The 19,556-nt window shown below is 44.5% G+C and overlaps 1 protein-coding gene and 1 long non-coding RNA gene across 2 annotated transcripts; one reads left to right on the top strand and one right to left on the bottom strand.

The window, feature by feature from the left end:
- Nucleotides 1–16,666: 16,666 nt before the first annotated feature.
- On the bottom strand, nucleotides 16,667–17,891 carry FOXQ1 (forkhead box Q1). Its single transcript, XM_030444659.1, has 2 exons — nucleotides 17,049–17,891; nucleotides 16,667–16,951 (listed from the first exon to the last, which is right to left on the bottom strand). Exons 1-2 carry the CDS (start codon nucleotides 17,889–17,891, stop codon nucleotides 16,667–16,669), a joined length of 1,128 nt encoding a protein of 375 aa, XP_030300519.1.
- Nucleotides 17,892–18,268: 377 nt separating this feature from the next.
- On the top strand, nucleotides 18,269–19,300 carry LOC115597890. The gene is made up of 3 exons (XR_003987232.1): nucleotides 18,269–18,362; nucleotides 18,646–18,728; nucleotides 18,836–19,300. It is a non-coding gene; the product is annotated as an uncharacterized LOC115597890 (long non-coding RNA).
- Nucleotides 19,301–19,556: the final 256 nt, after the last annotated feature.

The following is a 19,556-nucleotide window of genomic DNA, read 5'->3' as shown; positions in this document are numbered from 1 at the left end:
AATTAACAACTGGATTCAGTTCATATTCATCACTATACTCAAGACTCTATAGATTTCTATAATTTTTTGTGGTGTTTTTTCTCCCTTGCCTATAAAGTATGTTGATTCTGGGTATATTATGGTTAACTGTTGAGAGCAGTGCTTCTGCAGTGAAATTTTTAAAATTAGGTCTTGCAGATTTCTCCCTGCCAAGTCAACCTGAAGCCGTTGTTTTGCTTCTTCTGTAGGAGTTCTGTGCTTACCAGGTCAACATGCATGATTATGTATTCAATAATACTTTCTTTTTTCTTCCTGGCTATAGTGTTTCCCCACTGATCTGTGTCTTCTCCACAGCTTTTACCATGCCTGAAGGAGGGGGAAAATGTAATGTAGAGTCCTCACCTGCAATGAAGTGCCTCACTAAGGTGTCCAATCTTTTACAAAGGGGCTTCCTGATGGATAGGGCTAGGTTCACAGCTGACAACTGTTTCCATGCCATAGATGTCATTTTCCTGTTGTAACTTCACAGCTAGTTAAGCGTGTTGAATTTTTCTTGACGTATAAATGCATAGGGATAGATATACCCAGCAGAACTGCTTGAGATATTGTCTGCAAATCCTGCTAGGGCTGGCTGTATAGGTCAAAATTTCCAGAACTGAAATACTTAGAAAGCATTTGAACCCCTATTTGAGAATCTCAATCGGTGGCCAGATTTGGGGTTTTTTTGTTGTTATTGTAGTTGGTTTTATCTGTTTGTTTTGTTTCTGTTTCTTTTATTTAAAGGATGTAAAGCAGATGCTCCTACTATCAAAATCAGTGCCAGTTTTGAGTTCTCAGCTCTGACAAGAACAAATTCCTGCTTTTATGATCTCTACTGCTCAAGTCCTCTAGCTCTACAAAAATCAAAAATTAAACTCAAACATGGAGAATACTGAATGTCATATCCAAAACACACTGAAATGTATGCAAATCACAAGGATGGGTTTTAATCAGGCCCTAAGTAAACTAATTGCTGGATTGTCACCTCTGGTCATAAAGGCCCTTTGTTCTGTCTTTTTAATGACAAATTAAGTTAAAAGTGTTATGTAATTTCTGGCATGGCTAGACATCATATACAAGAGGTGTATAATCTTAGAATGCTCTAGATAGTTTCTTTGGTTGTGTAACAAATAATTATGAAATCTTGCTGAGTGTTGCCTTATTATTATACAGCTCCGGGCTCTTAACTCCAGTGGCTTTACATCCTTGTTAATATTTAAGCTACCTTGTAGCTTGGGTAAGTTGTAATGACTTTTGTTACTGAAGTTAGTATTAAACAAAAGATGATGGGGAAAGAGGAAGAGGTGTGACAGATGTTTAGCACTTCTGAAAGTGATTTTTCCTTGCTTCAATAACTTTCAGCTGGTTTGAAAATACAAATATGAAATAGACATTTCTTCCAAAGCCTTTATTTATGTGCTTTTCTGGCTGATCAGGAACACAACACATTTCCCAGATTGGGCAATGGTGAGTGTGCAAGTTTGCTAGGAAGATTGCTCTTGTATATTATGTAGATAACTCCTATAGATAGTAGGTTTGCCTAGTAAGACTAAAGATTTAGACAAAATCTTCTTAAAGCAAAGAAGGTCTTCTGCCTATAGAAAGCATCTAGGCCAATATAGAAGATCTGAAGAATTCAGCCTCTCTGCAATAATCAAGGTGGACAAGATAGTTCTTGTTCCTGATGGTTTTGTCCCATGATGCTAAATCATGAAATATTTATCTGCCTGCTCTAATTAAAAATAAAGATTTTTCTTCTTACCTATTAAAAACATCTGTGATATCATTTCAGGGTCAGGAGAACAGATCCAAAGCAGATTTTTGTGTGTATGTGTGTAAAATTGAAGTTAGTCTTCAGCTGGGCCATTGCTTCTGCTTTCAGAGGTGATAGACAAGGCTCCAAAAATGGTACATACAACTACAAATGATGCTGGTAAAGATGAGGTTGTGGGGTGTGTCACCTGTAAGGGTTTTAAGTGTGGCTCAGTGTTAACCTCATCTTTTTCCAGTAGCTTTCATGACCTCATGCCTCTTACTTAAAGGAACAAAGCTACACACCTATTACAAATGACATACACAGGTCCGAGCTGACCTACCAAAGCTGGGGTATGTCTGGATTTTTGAAATATAGCACCTGAAACTTTAAAAACAAAAGAAAACCAACCAAAAAATAAATAGCTGCAGGTAAGCTTTGAAACAACATTTACTACACAGGAGTGAGGCTTCAATTTTTCTAATAAAAACCAAAGATCCATAATTAGCTGTAGTTGGAAAAAACACAATAGTATCAAGTAAAGAGAACTTGTTCATGAATATCAGCTCATTTGTATTTGGATAATGTTGGTCCCTAGTATACTTGGCTCTCAAATCCTGCAGGTGGTTGCAGGCCTCTCACCCCTGTGCATTTGCCGCCTCTACCTTACAAAAGAAGTCACAGTAAAGATAGAAGAGAGACATCAAGAGCTTGCTATAACCATTAGATTACTTGAAAGGGGGTATGACAAAGGTAACCATTCCCCTGATGACTTTTCCTTCACATCTTTCCCAGATGATGTCTGTTGATCTGTGCTTTGTTATCAGGTGGCACATGCAGAGCAAAATAGCAGGACATGCTTCTGCCCATGGCAGGGAGGTTGGAACTAGATGATCTTTAAGATCTTTTCCAGCCCAAACCATTCTATGATTCTGTGAATGTGCTTACCTGCTGTTGTACATTGTTTAAGCTATGGAGAGTAAGTGTGCTGGAGACAGGACAGTAGGCTAATTAGACTCTTGCTTTGACATGGGGGAGGTAGAATTTTAAATTGGACATATCTAAGGGGATTTGGGAATCAATTACTTCCTACGAAAAGATGCATAACAATTCACAAGATCTAATTTGGTATTTCTAAGTTGTATTTTCACTAATTATGTGTCCACTCTTGGAAAAATCTATGTGGGTGGGATGTAAACTTGGACTTTATGCACATCAAATACATCTTATTTAATATGTGCCGGAGCCCTCTTGGATGGAGCCGCCAGGGAAGATCTAATGCTCTTGGCAGGGCGTGCTGGTCATAGTCCAGCAAACCAGTCTGCCCAGCTTAGTTCTTTCAGCATCCTGTACAAGTACAGGCTGAGAGGTGATGTTGCCAGAGCTCCCAGGTTTAAGTGAAACATGTTCTTAAGAAATACTAGTTGATTAGCTTAAGTCATTAAGTTCTAAACAGAATGAATCACTCAGAATCAATCATTTAGCATAAGCTAGATCTGCTGACACCACAGGGTGCAAGCTGTGCACACTTTCATCCAGGTATGTTTTCAGCTGCGACAGAGTTATTTTCTACCTAGTAGGTGGTACAGAGCTGTGTTTTGGATTTAGTATGAGACTAATGTTGATAGCACACTGATGTTTTAGTTGTTGCCAAGTAGTGCTTATCCTAAGTCTAGTACTTTTGAGCTTTCCATGCTCTGCCAGTGAGCAGGTGCACCAGAAGTGCAAACCAGGAGATAAGGAGGCTTCAGCTGTCAGCAGAAGCTGAGACTCAGATAAGAATAGTTAATGGCCTGGCCAGAGACAGAGTCAAATAAAGTGTTAGAAGACCCCAAATGAGAAATCAATGCAGGACCAAAACAGAGCGTGAAGTGAGTGTGAGGAGTGGGTGCATAAATTGTAAAGGTATAGTTGCTCTTGGTTTTCTTCATCTGGAGTTTCTCCCAGGAGGCAACTAGTTGAGCTGTTTTTTTGAATTCTACCATTTGAATAATATTTTTTTTTATATATATAAAATTTGATATCTGGGGCTCTGCTCCAGGAAACCTAGGCTTGAACCTGAAGGAGGAGGAAGCACCTGGGAGTTTGCGTGTGTGTTAGCAAGAAGCTGAAAAGGGCAGCTCTCAGCTTGCTGGAGTTGCCCACTGCAAAGGGACTGTGGTCCCCATAGTTACAGTCCTGAGTGGCTAGTGTGGAACTCTGAACGGCACATGGATGCTCAGGCAGGGGCTTCTCCCTTAATAGTGTGGGCCCCTGGGGTGATGAATGGTGTGGTCACCAGTGCTGGTGCATGTTAATGTCCAGAAAGAAATTGCTCCTTCTCTTTCCTACATTATTAGGCTCTGTTCCTTCCCTCTTGTAGTATGTAGATCTTTGTTTGATTGTAGAGCAAGAAACTTGTTCTGCAAATTTTTTTTCATGGAGAACCTTTATTCTCCATGGTCCCACTTACACCAGTGAAACAGTACTTGCAGGTTTAAGATTTTGTTGTTGTTTTTGCTATGAGCCTTGTGTTCAGTTTAAACTACATTTCTTTTTAGTAGTGTTGTATTGTTTTTAACCAGGACAAACCTGTTATTTCAGTGAATACACATATGTGTTTACTATGCAGCCAGAAAACTACACTATTCAGGTTTTTTGTCATGTAAGTGTGAATGATGAGTTGTTAGTAAAAGGAGACTTATTTGTAGGTAAAATATTGATGCATTTTTCAGATTGTGTGTATTGATGAAATGAGTGACCCCCTTTGATATTTCTTTGCTCGTATTTATAAGAATTAAGGTTTTGCAATTTTTCTCCCTGTTTTTTTGGAAGGTAAAGCAGGTGTATATAAGTAAAGGTATATAAAATAATATATACTGCAGGAAATAAAGCAAATGGAAAGCAGCAGTATGTTTGTCATTGTCAATCAAGTCTGAAAAATAAAAAATGGAAAAAAAAAATACGTGGATAATTTAAAATAGGGTTTTTTCATCCTAATAGCAAACTAATTTATATCTATCATCTGTCTTATGTCCCCACTATAATTATATTTTAATGAAACTATGTAAATTCTATCTATGTATTATATTTTTTTTCTGCGTGCCCAATCTCTACAACTAAGAGTAAGGCGAGAGATCCTTATGCAAACAGGCCTTCCAGTCAAACTTCTCTACCAGTCTGTACATGTAGACAGTGAAGAGCTCAGGTATGTTTTAACCTTGATAGGGATGATCAACACATTATCAGATATCAGTGTAGCTTGAACAGTAGTTGAGTTTACATGATAGAAAATGATGATAATGTATCTGTCCATTGATGGGCAGACAGGAACCTTCGGGGCGGTGCTCTCAGAGCTGATAAGAGTGTTTAAGTTGGAAACTTCTAAACCTTTTGACTTAGGACTGTCAGAGCTGCAGCAAGACCTTTGGGAGAGTCTGAGCTGTTCTCCTTTTTCAGGCTTTTTGCAGTTGCTGCTGTGGATAATAATTGATCATCCTGAGAGGCAGCAGTGGCCTGGGCAAAGCTGGTATCACTCCAGGCAGTCTGTGGAGCTGCTTTGGTTAGAGAAATGTGAATTCATCACTCTGGACCTCAGGACTGTTGATTAAATCTGTCCTCATATATAAGAGAATGACTTTCCTCTGCTTTGCTAGAGAATGATGAGTCAGGCACTGTCGATGGGCACCTGAGTAACTCCTAATGATAATGAATCCTCCTGAATGATGACTCAGTATTTTTAAATCTTAGGTTGTTGGGGTTATGCCCATCAACAGGATGTGCTTTTTGGGGAGACCTGGTCTATTAGATCTTCCAGATGTTGCTCATTTGTTTTGCCTTACACTGAAGTAAAAGGGCTACCTACTTCTGTTTATGGTAGGAATGGGATTTCATGAGACAAAGACTCTTTCTGCCTGTCTGGGGCAGAACTTTGCAGAGTTTAGGATGGGCTGTATATGCATAAAAGCAAGAATACTTGGTGGTTTAACCTGCTCTTTGCTACGTGCTGAAAACATTGGAGAAACTGGCTGCAGCCTGGCAAATGGTAAGCCTAGCACCCTGAAATCCTACAAGTCCCTCACATCTTGTTCAGCATCTGAAGGCTTCAAATCTGGCTTATATAGGAGAGTTAAAGATATGGTGTGGAGAAAGGTAAAATTAGTTTTATGGTTGGGTTTTTTTTTTTTTTTTTTTGGCTTTGTGCCAAAATGAGCCTCTTATTCAAAGTTTCATGATGGTGTTTGAGCCAATTTGAATACTTATTTGGCCTTTTAATAGTGCAGTGGACACAAAAATGCCCCTTGATGACTCTGGTTGCTCAATTTGGCTGGGGTTTCCCATTGCCTCCTTTCCCAGACTATTTATAGAACAGCAATTAAGATTGTATGTAAAGCTGCTCCCATTTAGTACCTGGCTCTGGTGTGTTTTGAGCCACTCCCAGTGAGAGCTGGATGAGAGAGATATTCAGTGTCTATGAGAACTCCTGCTGAAATCAGCTGGAGCTGTCTGTCATGTAGATGTGTATACCCAGAAAACAAATGGGTCTTTTTTTTTTTTTTTGGTATCATTAACTTTTTTTTTTGCTGTTGTGACATTAAACTGTGAGGCTGAAACTAAACTGATAATATACCTTCCAGTTAATGCATGGAAGTATATCTTCAGTGTTTCTCTGTTTGCGACAGAATAGGAAACTTAATAAGGAAATAGAAGTGAGCTCATCATTACATGCATCCATTCTCAGATTCTCAGTCTTTTTGGGAGGTGGTAGTTATACATCCATACTCTTGTGATGTGATAGGTACCAAGTCCTCCTCCTGGTGTCATAAATCCCTGTGATGCTCCTGTGCTGCACTTGGTATGGTGGTGGCTGATAGATCCAGGTTATAGGCCTAATCTCTGGTTGTAGGATACTGCTTGCTGGTTTTTCATCAGAGGACATAGCTGGATGGTGCTTGTGAAAGCAACTGTCATGGTTTAACTCTACCCAGCAATTAAGCACCACACAGCCCCTGGCTCACTCCTAGGCTCCCAGGGGGATGAGAGGCAGATCTGGAAAACAAAACAAAACCAGACTTGTGGGTTGAGATAGAGACAGTTTAATAGGACTGAAAAGAAAGGGGAAATAATAACAACGATAATGATAAAAGAAAATACAAAATATGCAATGCACAATACTATGCAATTTCTCACCACCCACCAACTGATGCCAAGCCAGTCCCCAGGCTGTGGTGCCTCCTGGAAAAGTCCCCCAGATTATACGGGACATGTTGTCATATTGTAAGGAATAACTATTTGAGGAGAAATGTCCTTGCTGTGTCCTCTCCCAGCCTCATGTGCCTTCCCAGTCCCTGCTGGCAGGAAGGGCAGAATGAGAAGCTGAAAAATCTGTAATTTAGTACAAACACTGCATAGCAACAACTAAAAATTCACTGTTATCAACATTATTCTCATCCTAAATCCAAGCCACAGTACTATGCTGGTTTCTAGGAAGCCAGCCAAAACCAGGACACCAACCAAAATAAATTGAACTCAAGCAGTGTTCAATCCAGTTTTGCAAGCAATTAAATAAGAATGAGTATGAGGGTACAGTTTTGTCAGACCTCATCACATATGGGAGACCTGTAGGCACCAGCGTGTATAGCTGGGCTTCTTGCCTTGGTGAGAAAGGGCAGAACTGTGCCAAAGGGAAGGGTCCCAAGGCTTAGATTATTATCTGAGTTAGACTCCATGTCAGATACATGTGACTGCTCAGAAATTGCAAAACCTCCTTTCTAAAAAGATACTGTGACAGAGTATGCAGAATATCACAGAGTCTGTCTTCTTCATTGTGATGTCCCCGTACTAGGGCAGATTCTGGTAATGTAATGACTGTGTTCCTAATAATGCTACCTACCACAAGTACTCCAAATGCAAAAAATACCTCTTAGTTTAAACAGATTTTTATCAAGCTAGCTGAAAAGATTTTGACATCCAGAATCCTATGACTTAAATATTTTAAAAATCCATTATTTTCCAGAGATCGTTTATATCACTTGGACTAAACCTACTAACTTCAATTGAGTCAGGGCCCTGAGAACAATATTCCTTCTAATGGCACAAGACTATTTCCTTCCCACAATAGTTATTGGATTATTCAGGAATTCTATAGGAAGAAAAATGGTGTCATCCTGCAATTTAAACACTGTGCTACAATGGTATGTGTACTGAATTAAAAGGGGCTAAAATTATGGAGTATGAGAACAATGGTCCTAGTTATTGAATTATTAGCTTTAAGATCCTTTATTGTAGAGTTTGTTTTTTATGTAACACTAATATATATAGAATGAAAATATATACTAATTGCTGGTTCCACCACATGAGCTGAAAATAGAAAGGTCTGTATGGTATCTCTAACTAAGACAGTAAACAGTAATGTCTATTAATTACCACAAGCACTCGTTCTGGTACTATTTATCCCATACTCTCTGCTAGACCAACCTACGTATCCAACTAACAGGCTTTTAGCACCATTTCAGAATCCACAAACCTGCACGTGAACTGATCAGTTTCTAGCTACTTCAGATGTTGTTTCTGAGTCTGAGGAATCATCTCTGCCCTCCAGGAAAACCTGATATAATTCCCCAACATTTAAATCAAACTATGAAAGTATATGTCTCTCAGTTCTCTTTAAGCTAGTTACAGGATCCTTTGGTCTTGAGATTTCAACTATACAAGAAAAAAAAAGTGCCTAATTCAATTTTTACTGATTTTTAATTAAAGATAATTTGGGTAGCCTTATTATCCTTGCTCTACTTGGTTTTGCTGGAGAAGAAGAAATGGTAACAAGATAACGTGCTGAGCTTGTCGAGTCAACTGGTCAGATTTGAGCCCTTCATTTGTTGTGACACAATAATGCACAGGACATGTTCTCTCTTGCAGTCACTGAGAACAGTGTGGAGTGGGAGAAACTTATTCCCAGCAATGGCTAAAACCAATGTCTTTTATACAAAGTAAAATAATGGGGAGCAGTTCCTAGCCAACGGGGAACAGGAAAAGTTAAAACTGAGTGTTCCTGTAGAGCTCTGACAAATGTTTCATTTTGCTAGCTGTAGAAGACCCAGAGATTGCCCACCACCTCCTTGGGAACTGGCAGTAGCAGTGAGATACATTTATTTTGCTTTGCCATAAGTCTCAGCACTGACTTTGTGACAGCATGCGTGCATTGAGCTGAGCTAGGGAGTCTGACCAGGATGAATGCTGTTTCTATGCCTTCCTTATCTTCTTGAACCAGGGTTTGTGAGGAAAGGTGCCTGCAGGAGACTTGTGGCAAAGCTGTCTCAGGAAGAGATGCTGGTATCAGAAGAGTCTATGTCAAATTCTGTCTTTCTGTGCCTGATACTTTGTGGGCTCAAGGGAGAAATTGCTTCTGCTTCCTCAAGGGTAGCCTTGGATAAGGGCAAGTAAGATAAAGGAGCTGAAGGAGGTGAAAGGGGAAGGTTGTTTCTCTGCTTGAACAAGGCTTTGTTGAAATGTTACGCCGAAGGGGGTCTTGGGGATGGCTCTTGCTAGAAGGTTGGGTAACGGCAGTCTGTACTCTTGTCATGTGTTAGTCTGGCTCTTGGAATACACCTTATGACTTTTGTCCTTTTTTAACCTGCTTCTTCTGGAGCTGGGGGGTGTGGGAAGAACCTGATATGCCTTCACTATGTCTTAAGATAAGTCAGAAAGAGATACTCTGGAGAAGTTCAGAAAAAAACAGAAATTACTAGGGGGAGGCCTGGACTGACTTATGAGACAGAAGTGAGAAAGCTGTTGCTGTGCTTCTTTATGGTTCTGCTAAGTGATTAATGGGGAATGTGATGATAACACACGACTAATTGAGGACTGTATATGCCAAAGAGAGGGGAATTACTTTGGTGTTTGTATGATGAGGATGAGTAATGAGTGCATACTACTGTATTGAAGATGGCTGGATGAAGTACCCAGAGTAATAACACTTGCTTGATGGTGAAAGAGAATTGCATTAGGCAGTTGTTTTGCAAATATAAAATACTAAAAACTGTTATTACCTAGTGATGCAACTTTTCTTAGAAGTAAACCCATATTTTCTGTGATGTTTTTTCTTCATAGCTTAGGATGTTTTAAATGAGGCTACTCGATACTGCCTTGCTTCATAAGTTATTAAAAATAAACTGGAAAAAACTGCACAGGAAGGAAAGTGAATTAAGCAAGTCTAGAAGTATCTCATGCCTGCAATTCCATAGATACTTACTGGAAATCTAGGGAAAACTACATCTCTAGTGAGATGCCACAGTTTTCAACAGCAAGTGCTGTGGAATGAATTGAAAGAAAAAGTTTGGCGTCACATGTCTGTTTTGAAATCCTATAGGTAACCTTTGAGGTCTTACAGAAAACTATCTGTACAAAACCTTGGAGTAAGATTGACAGCTTCTATTTAGATTATTGATTTTTATCTGGCCATTTGCAACAGCTACTGGTAAAAAATAAAAGTTTAGAAAATCAGACTATCACATTTCTTCTGAAAAATTAAGATCTCTAAGTCAAGTGCCGAAAAGTTCTGCCAAAGTAATATGAATTTCTCAGAAGCAATCTTGCTTGAGACATTTTTTCCAGTGAGGTAGCCTGGGATGCACCATGGAGCCACAAAATACAAGTAGGTAAGCCCGGTTTGGCATGATATTAACATTGTTTCTCTACAGCAGACTAAAACTACTTCAGTAGTGGTAAGGATAACAGAAACGCACTATTTACGTGAAGGTTTACAAGTTGGCTGTCATATATGATTGGAGTATTTAGTATTACTCCAGTACTAAATTATTATTATTTTAAATAACAGCAGTTCACACACAGCTAAAATAAACCCACTAGACCCTAAACCAGCTCAATTATACTTATTAAAATATTTATGAACACTTGCATTCTGCTTGCAAACATGGACTTGATTAATAGCTATGATCAGGAAGCAGCTACAGTAGAAATTTGAAAATTAAAGGAAAAAAAATAGGACACTCCCCCTAATCCCCCCCATTTTACCTTTTTTTATCTCTCACATGTTTTTCTACCCAGTAGTCCTTGTTTCTAGGTCCAATATACTCTGCTCAAGACATTATACTGAAGAGTAAAGGTGTATTGCTCCATCCTGAATTTTTTCTGCTCTGCTATTAAGGACAGAACCCACAGAGGCATTGCTTTTCCCCATAGCAAAGAAGACTATTAGTCTGCACTCCTGCTTGAAAGAGTTCTGAAATTTCGAAACATGTCATAACAAAGAAAACAATACCATGGTGCAAGATCACAAATATTATGACAGTGTGTTCTCTCTGTCCTTCCTCATACATCCCCCCTCTGGTTCTGGAAAAGAGGACACAGGCCTAGTCCACCCAGATGTAGGGAGGTAAAACTTCCTGAAGGCAATAACAATGTTTAGGTCCTATGCAGGGCTGCAGACTACATAAATTACTAGCTTTTCTGGAGCTGGCAATCTTTGTAACCTAAATAATGATGCGTTAATACAGGTTGAATGTCTAGAGTGGAGCAGGCTTTCTCTAGGTATCTGTTTGATTTTATGATGGGCTTCATAGATGGTTTTTCTGAAGCTGATTTCGACTTCTAAAAGTGTCAGTGAAGACAGGGAAGTTTATTAGAGAGCAAAATGTTTCCTCTCCAGAGCATAAATGAAAAATGAAGCCATGTTTACCCCCTTATTAAAGAGTTACAGCAGTATTAGGAAAAGTTGCAACAGGATGCAACTACTCTTTAGCTGTTTGAATTCCTCTCGAGGTGGATTTCAACTTTGTTTTTGTGCCTACTCCAGACTTAAAAGTCGAAAAACCTGGCACAATTAAGGGAATATCTTGTCTGTTATTAAATGAAACACCTCCCCCAGCTTAATGAAGAATTGTGAAAAATCTAGACTTTGGTTCAGAAGCTCTACCCTTCTGTGTGGGGCTGTGTCATTCTCCTTGCTCTTGTGTAGGAAGTTGCACCTTGGGCTGCTTTAAGGCAAGGTGCAAAAGATGATGCTGTCTGTGAATCTGAGTCCTTTGTATGTGCCTTTTTCTGGGGTGAAATTTCTTTTTGTTAAGGGTCTTCAGTGTCTATATACCTTCTCAAGGTACTTAAGAGTCAATCTTTTGAAAAAGAATGTGGGTCAGAAAAAAATGAACAATGTCCTGAGGAGAAATTACACCATTCCTCTTCCAACCCTCTCACCATCTAGTCTGAAATTAAGCTGTTATCCAGGGCTTCACTTTTGCTCAGGAGCTTTCACTGAGGATCTGTGTTCAACTGAGCCTCATAGCTCACACTGCTGTGCTGAGATGGTTCTTGGGTGAAGTGACTGATGCCAGTGGACTTCTTCCCAAGTAAGGGTTAGGGATACTGAAGGGCTACTTATCCTGTCTTATGGGTTTCTAGGACTGCAACAGCTGAGAAGGTTTCAAGCTCCATCAGATCTGGGTGGTGAAAAATACTATTAATTACTGTGATAGGAAGATAACACAATCAAATCTCTCCACTAATCTAAAACTTTTTGACTCCAGTAGAAGAACAGGAACGATATTACTCTTTTCTCCGGTTGCATGAGATCCATGTAATATATTCAAGCAATTATCCAAATGTCACTTTTGCAAGCTTGTTTCTTTTGCGAGTTCATATTCAGCAACCATTAACTCCCAAACTACTTAAACTTCTCCTTTGTATGAATTTGATCCTAATCCCCAAAGGAGGAGTTTAAGCAGTTCTGTTGCTCCATAGGCTACGTTCTTAAGAGATTTAAGAAAGTAGTTAGGACTACCATTATTCAATGTTTTATCAATGTTCAGTGGAGGGAGGGGCGGATTGTAAAAGAAGTTTGATGAAAATAATTTGACAGGAATATATTTTTTTTTCCTCTTCAAAGCATACTAAGACATTCAGAACCTGCAAGGGTTGAAACAGTTATAGAACAAACGGTCTCTGAAACAAAATACTTTTATTTGAGAAGTGAAGTCTCTTTTAAAAAAATACAGTTAAAACTAGAGCCCAGCTGGACCAGAATTAATGTGCAATTCTGCTCAAGCTGGGATTTTCACCAAGTGCTGCTCAAAGAAAGTCTGGAGAGCATGGTGCAGCCAACATGGGATGTTTGCAGATCCTCTCACACGCTGATGAACAGACTGTTACACACTTTGTTCCAGCCAGGCTTCCTGTGCCACTGGCATCAGTTTGGCATCTATGGCATGTAAAAATTCTTCAAGTATCTCAAAAGTTCACCCATCCAACAAGCACTCAGATACTCTGGGTGATGTAGACCCGCTACAGGCTGAAAGAACAGGGTACAATAGTATCAGTTTACTGCTAATGTGTCAAATATCAAAAGGAGAAAGGCTTTGTCTCTCTTCTGTCATCCTGATTTATTAGACGTTAAGAAAGACAAAGTACCCAGACATACAAACGTCGCTGTTTCGGGAAGGTCTGTGAAATGGTTAATGTGCTTGTTCCACACAAAAATGTAAAGTGTCGGTTCTCTGATTACCTGCTGCTGGAAAGTGTTTGGACAGGTGCTGTATTTCACCAGCCGTCTGTCACAGCTGACAGCCCGGATTTATAGCTGTACGCCAGAGCCGCCCCCCAGCCTCCGCCGGCTCCGGTCCGGCTCCGGGCCCCGGCCAGCCGGGTGCCCCGTGCGGGGGCAGCGGGCAGCGCTCTCCCGCCTCCTCACCGGCACCGCGGTGCTGCCGTGTGGATGCCTCTGCTCTTGTACGCCGGGCAGGATGACAACCGAGACGCAGCCGGTTGGTTAAAAAATTGTTCCCCCCCCCCCCGTAGATTCACCTGCGTGTGAAGCTGCTGTCACAGCTCCCTTGTTTAGAAACGCAGGCGTGGTCTGAGCAGTTTAGCGATGGGGAGATTTCCATGCAAAGGTCAACGAGGGAAAAATCGTCCCAGGTATCCTTTTCAGGGGATGGGAACAGTAACCGATGCTGTCCCGCAGAAAGGCGGTGAGGATGCGACCCTTCAGCAAGAGACAGACCCCCAACAGGCTGCGGACAGAGAGCAGTCACTGCCCGCCCTGCCCTCCTCCCCATCGCCTCCCCCTGCAGCCCGGATGCCATGGGGTCCCCTCAAATTCTGATCTCGACCCTCTGGGAAACCCGAGCAGTCACTGGGAAAGGACCTGGAGGACACGGATAACCTTTATCTGTCCTGCTGACGTACATTTCCCGACGTATCGAAAAATCGAGATTCAAAGAAGATAAGTACTTATTAATGAGGCACGTGTCGAATTCTATGAGCGGATTTTCTTTTTTAATGTTAAATTATTTTTAATAAAAAGGGACTTCTCTAAAAGTAAAAGCCGAATGCCATCCTATTATGCATACTTTTACATACACACATTCATCCGTAGTCATTCTTTAGTACATCCGATTAAATACGTGCTTGTGGCTATAATAACACATTCTACGTTCTGTCAAGGTGCTCTTAACAAAACCTGAAATTCGAAGATTAGGGATTGACAAAACCAAAAGATATTAGCAAATGCATACTGACGGCTCATGTGGACTCCAATAAAGAAAGAGATGTTAAAATACAAGGCAGAGGAAAGGGTAGATTATAGAAGGGTGGATTACTATCTGAGCAGAGCCTTGAAGGCAGAACGATGTCGAAATTGTGTGTGTGCGTGTATGTGTGTATGCGTGTGTGTACATAAAAACCAATTCCTTCAAGGGCTGGATTACTTCATACATTAGTCACTAATCTCTCGCAATGTTCTGATGAATGTTATGGTCTGAGCTAAACACACCGTGAAATCTGCTTGAGCTTTATTGAAACAAGTCGGTGTATTTGCCCGCATATTTTTCTGTTTGAAGCTTTTCTTTCCCAACACACCTTCCCTATTCGGCAACATTTTTGCGAGGAGGATAGAAGCTATTCAGAGGCTGAACCCCGGTGGCTGAGGGAAAAGGAGATGAAGGAGAAAGTGCAAGGTCTGAAATAAGAATAATCAGATAAAAGAACAACCAGCGCCCAAAATTCTGCTTGCCACCGTTTGTTTAGGTGATCTGTGCTTACAGGAGACTTGGAGGGGGAAAAAAACTTGCCTATTTTCATCCTTTTAAAAATTAAAACAAACGAACGAACATACAAGCGCCGAATTACCATTTCGGCGTTTGTTTAAAGCTCAAGGAGGTCCGGGACGCCACTAAATTATAATTTAGTACCAGGAGCAGTTAAAATCACATCCTTTCCCTTTTCCGACTCTAACCTTCTGACAATCCGAAACAGCCTTAACAAAACACGCGTCGGGAGAAGGCAAGGTATGTAAACTTTTTATTACCAGCAAATACTGAATAGCGTTCACTCTGCAGAGGTTTCCCCCTCCACAGTTGCCAGCGGGTCTGCCTCCACCAGAAGCAGTTGGAGCCCGGCCGTGCCAACAGCCTTCCTGAAGAGAGTTGTCTTTGGACTGAGAGATGACAACAGGATTATATTTCGTCTGCTGGCCTTCGGTGGGAAAGAAGGGGAAAAATAGAAAAAATTATTTAAAAAAGGGCAGATGGGCAGAACTTCCGCAGGCTGCCCCCAAGTAAGGCAGGCAGCATGCAGATCTGCCTGACCACAAATCGCCAGCCTTTTTGCGGGGCTGAGCATCGTCGGGGAAACCTGATTTGACTCGAGGAATTGAAGAGTTCTAAACCTGGCGGCTGCCCAAGAGAACATCTCTCACCTTCCTTGGTCAAAATAAGGCCGATCAGTACGTGGCACCCCTAACCCGCTGGGAAGGGTGGGTAGGAAAGGGCGGGCAGCCTGGCTGCCCCCGCAACCCGAGCTCTCCTCGGCCAAGGCTGCCCCACGGCAGGGCCCCTCCCTCCTCTCCTGCACAGACATCACGCTCATCGCCTTATTACCGTCTTTATTTAGGGGGCAGCTTTTATTCGAGGAAGAGGAAAAAGAGAAACAACAAAACAAAAAAAACAAACAAAAAACACAAAAAAAAGGGAAAAAAACCCATGGTGGCTGAGCATCAATAAAATGCACTTGCACATATATATTATATACAAACACAAAAATAAAATACGAAAAAAAATTACTCTTCTCTTTCCAGTAGCAGTGGCCTCGGCCTTAAATGTACAAACACCAACCAAGTACAGGAGACAACGCCTGATATTTTTTGAGCCCCTCTTCCGTCCCTCCGACCTCCCGAACAATAATTAATTTAAAAAGCTGCACTCTCTTTGTGTTAAAAACACTACTTTATAAATAATTTAATGTCCTCCCTTCCCACGAAATGCTAGTTGCCGGACAGGAGAAAAGGTTTCTTTTGGCACAGTGATGCATTGCTTTGCAGTACAGACCTACGGCTCGACAGCAGCCCCCAGCCCCCTCCCTTTCTCTCTCTCCCTGCTCCTCCCGGGCCCCCCGCCCCCCTCCTCCCCGCCCTCCCAAGTGCACAGCGCATCCCCAGCCTGCCGCTGCCGCAGGGGCATCCTCTGCCTCAGGCTTTGGTGGCAGAAGAGGTGAGGACGAAAGGGGGGGAAGAAAGGAGGCGGCGAGGGAATGGCTGAAGTCAAGTAGTCTCAACGAAGAGTAAGAAGCACTTGAGGCTCATGGCTATGTCCAAAACGACAGCTGTTTCTTTTTTCTCTTTTCTTTTCTTTTTACTTTTTCCCTTTTCTTTTTTTTCCTTTATTTTTTAAATCTTTTTTTTTTTTTTTTTTCTTTTTTGTTTTTTTCTTTTTTTTTTTTTTTTTTTTTTTTTTTTTGGTTTAAGTTAAACCCACTGTCATTTCACTAAGGCACAGTCACCAAGGCTTTTGCTTGGAGGCTTTGGTCGCCTCTGGAGTAAAGTGCGGGATCCAGAGCCTCCTCCTTTCCCCCTCCCCGCCTCCCCGGGCAGGCAGGCCAGCCCCTTGTAGGGGAGGAGGGGGGGCTCCATTAAGCCAGGGGGGTCTCCACGGCGTACGGCTGGAACGAGGCCGAGCCCCCCGCCGCCGGCTGCAGCGGCCCGGCCAGCCGAAGGGATCCGTAGAGCGGGGAGCCGGGTGCCGGCCCCCGCCCGCCTTTGGGGAGGGCGGCGGGGAAGAGCGGAGCCCGCGGCCGCTCCGCCGGCTCGCCGTGGGCCAGAGCTTGCCGCCCGCCCGCCAGCAGCAGCGGCTCGCCCAGCCCGTAGGCGCAGAGCTGCAGGAGACCTCCGCCGTAGAGGGCGGCGGCGGGCGGGGGCTGCGGGGCGGCAGGTGGGTAGGGGAGCATCGGGTAGGGACCGGGCAGCAGGTGCGGGGGCGCGGACGGCGCCGGCCAGAGAAGGCCTCGGGCTTGCGGCGGAGGCGGCTGCGGGGAGGCGCGGGGCCCCGCCGGCCGCCGGAGGAGGCTCTCGATGGCAAAGGAGCTGGAGAACTTGGCACCGCCGCTGCCCGTTGCAGCCGCCGCCGCCCCGCCGCCCCCCTCCGCCGCCTCCTTGGCGGCAGGGCCCGGCGCACAGTTGCAGGGCGAGGAAGCGCAGCAGCAGCGCGGGGGAACCGCCGGGGGACGCGGCGCCCGCTCCGGCCGCCTCCTGCAGCGGCGGCGGCGGGGCTGCGGCGGCGGGGCGGGCGGGCTGTGGCGGCGGGGCGGCGCGGCTGAGGCGCTTGCGGCGGCGGCGGAAGACACCGTCGGCGAAGGTGTACTCGCTGCTGGGGTTGAGCATCCAGTAGTTGTCCTTGCCCCAGGGCCGCGCCGGGTCGCGCAGCACCTTGACGAAGCAGTCGTTGAGGGAGAGGTTGTGGCGCACGGAGTTGCGCCAGCCCGTGTAGGCGCCGCGGAAGAAGGGGAAGCGGCTCATCAGGTAGTCGTTGATCTCGGCCAGGGTCAGGCGGCCGCCGGCAGAGTCGCGGATGGCCATGGCGATCAGCGCGATATAGGAATAGGGCGGCTTCGGCCGCCGCGTATACGGCTTGCCCTTTGCGCTCTCGGCCGGCGGCGCCGGCGGCGGCTGCGGGGCGGGGGGAGGCGGCGGAGGGTGTCCCGGCCGCCCGGCCCCGCCGCCTGGGCTGTTGGCGGCGCAGTCGCCGTCCGAGCCCAGCTCGCTCTCAGCCGGCGCCGGGGAAAGGGAGCCGCTGCCTTCTTGGTCGCTGCCGGCGCTCAGCTTGTCCTCGTAGTGCTGCGAGAATACCTCCAGCTTCATGGCGACGGCTCCGGTAGCCCCCCGCGCTTCCCGCGGCTCCGCTGGGCGGGCGCGACCCCCGCCCCTCAGCGCAGCCTGAAAGGCGACGGGGGGCGGCGAGGTGTTCGGGGGGGTGTCTGCCCCCGCGCTGGCTTGGACAGCTCCCGGAGCGACAGGCAGGGCAGGCAGGGGAGGGCAGGGGGGCTCCACGCCCGCCTCACCCGGCCTCCGCTCCCTGGGTTTCGGTGGCAGAGGTCTTGGCCCTTCCCCACCGGGGGACGCCGAAGACAGGCAGCAGTGCCCAGTCGCCCTAGACGGCGAGGTGGGGAACGGGGCGCTTCCTCCGGCTTCCACCTCCTTCTCCCCCACTGGGGCTCTCGGTCTCTTCCCGCCCCCCCCCACCCCCGGCGAGTCCTTCTCGCTCTTTACTCTCGCCGCTCCATGGGGCCGGAGGACAGGGGCGATGACACCCCGCAGAGCTGGTGTAAGTGGGTAGGTGGCTACTGGACCCGGCTCTTCTCCGCGTCCCCCCGAGCCCGGCTCTCCTTGGGGATGCTGCCGCTGTTACCGTCCGACGCTCCCCGGACGCGGGGAGAAGCTGTCGAGGGACGTCGGGGGTTACTCCTCTCTCTCCGTCTTCGGCTCCCGTCAGTGCCGGGACGCCGGGCTGGCTCCTCGCTGCGGCGCGGGCAGCAGCCGGGTTATTAGGGTTATTAGCGTTATTGTCATTATCTCTCTCTTCCCCTGTGGTTCTGTGTCTCTCCACTACTTTCAGACCAGCCCATTATAACGCCGGCGAGAGGCGGAGCCAGGACGAAGATCTGAAAGGGTGGTGGGTGGAGAAGCAAGGTAGCAAAGGTGGGTACTCGCTAATAAGCCGTATCAGAGCCGTAATTAGCTAAGATGACAGCGAGGTCTTGTTGGAAAGTTATTTTACGAAACTTGTTTTTATTTTCTCCTGCCAGGTCCTTCCCCTTCCTAGGTATTTCGAATGAAGCCGCAGTTCGGCGCGACTTCGCAGAGCCGGGCCCGCCTCCCAGGTGTAAAATGCAGAATGACGTATAGGTGGCAGAGCAGAACCTGTTACATGCAGTGATTTATTTTAATAGCGCCGTATATAGCAAATAGTTGTAATGTGACAGCTCAACAACCTGTTGGAAAATGATACACGGCTTCACGAGTTGTGAATTCCTAATGATTTATGTAGCCTAACAAAATCGTTTCAGTCCTGGCCCCTCTTTCCTTCTGTCATAACCACACCTGGTGCAGGGGGAAAATGGGAACAAGTAAGCAATGCTGTGGACTTTTGCTACGAGAGAATTAGTCCAAAAGCCTTAATCTTAGCTGAAAGTGTGTTAATGTGCATGGCTTGATCTTTTTCAGATGGTGTGTTTATAACATCTCTGTTGTAAATGTCACTCTCCTGTCACTCTCCAATACAATCTTTTATTGTGCGTTTTAAATTTTTTTTTTTCTTTTTTTTAATAGTGCCTTTACCATGATTTTGGGCATTGTAGATCTATGCATTTTCCATAAAACCTGGGACAAAATTTTTTTCTGTAATTTTACCTGGACCGTTTCATTTCAAGAAAAGTTAGTTGTGTTTTGTGGTTTGGTTTTAGGTTTAAATTGTCAGAATCACGTGCTTCTTCAGAGGCTTTGCCTCATTCAGTGGTGTGCTGGACA

The sequence above is a fragment of the Calypte anna genome, chromosome 2 (genome assembly GCF_003957555.1).
Source record: "Calypte anna isolate BGI_N300 chromosome 2, bCalAnn1_v1.p, whole genome shotgun sequence".
NCBI classification, from domain to species: Eukaryota; Metazoa; Chordata; class Aves; order Apodiformes; family Trochilidae; genus Calypte; species Calypte anna.
Note: the sequence above shows the minus strand (reverse complement) of the source record. Positions and strands in the feature narration are given on the sequence as shown.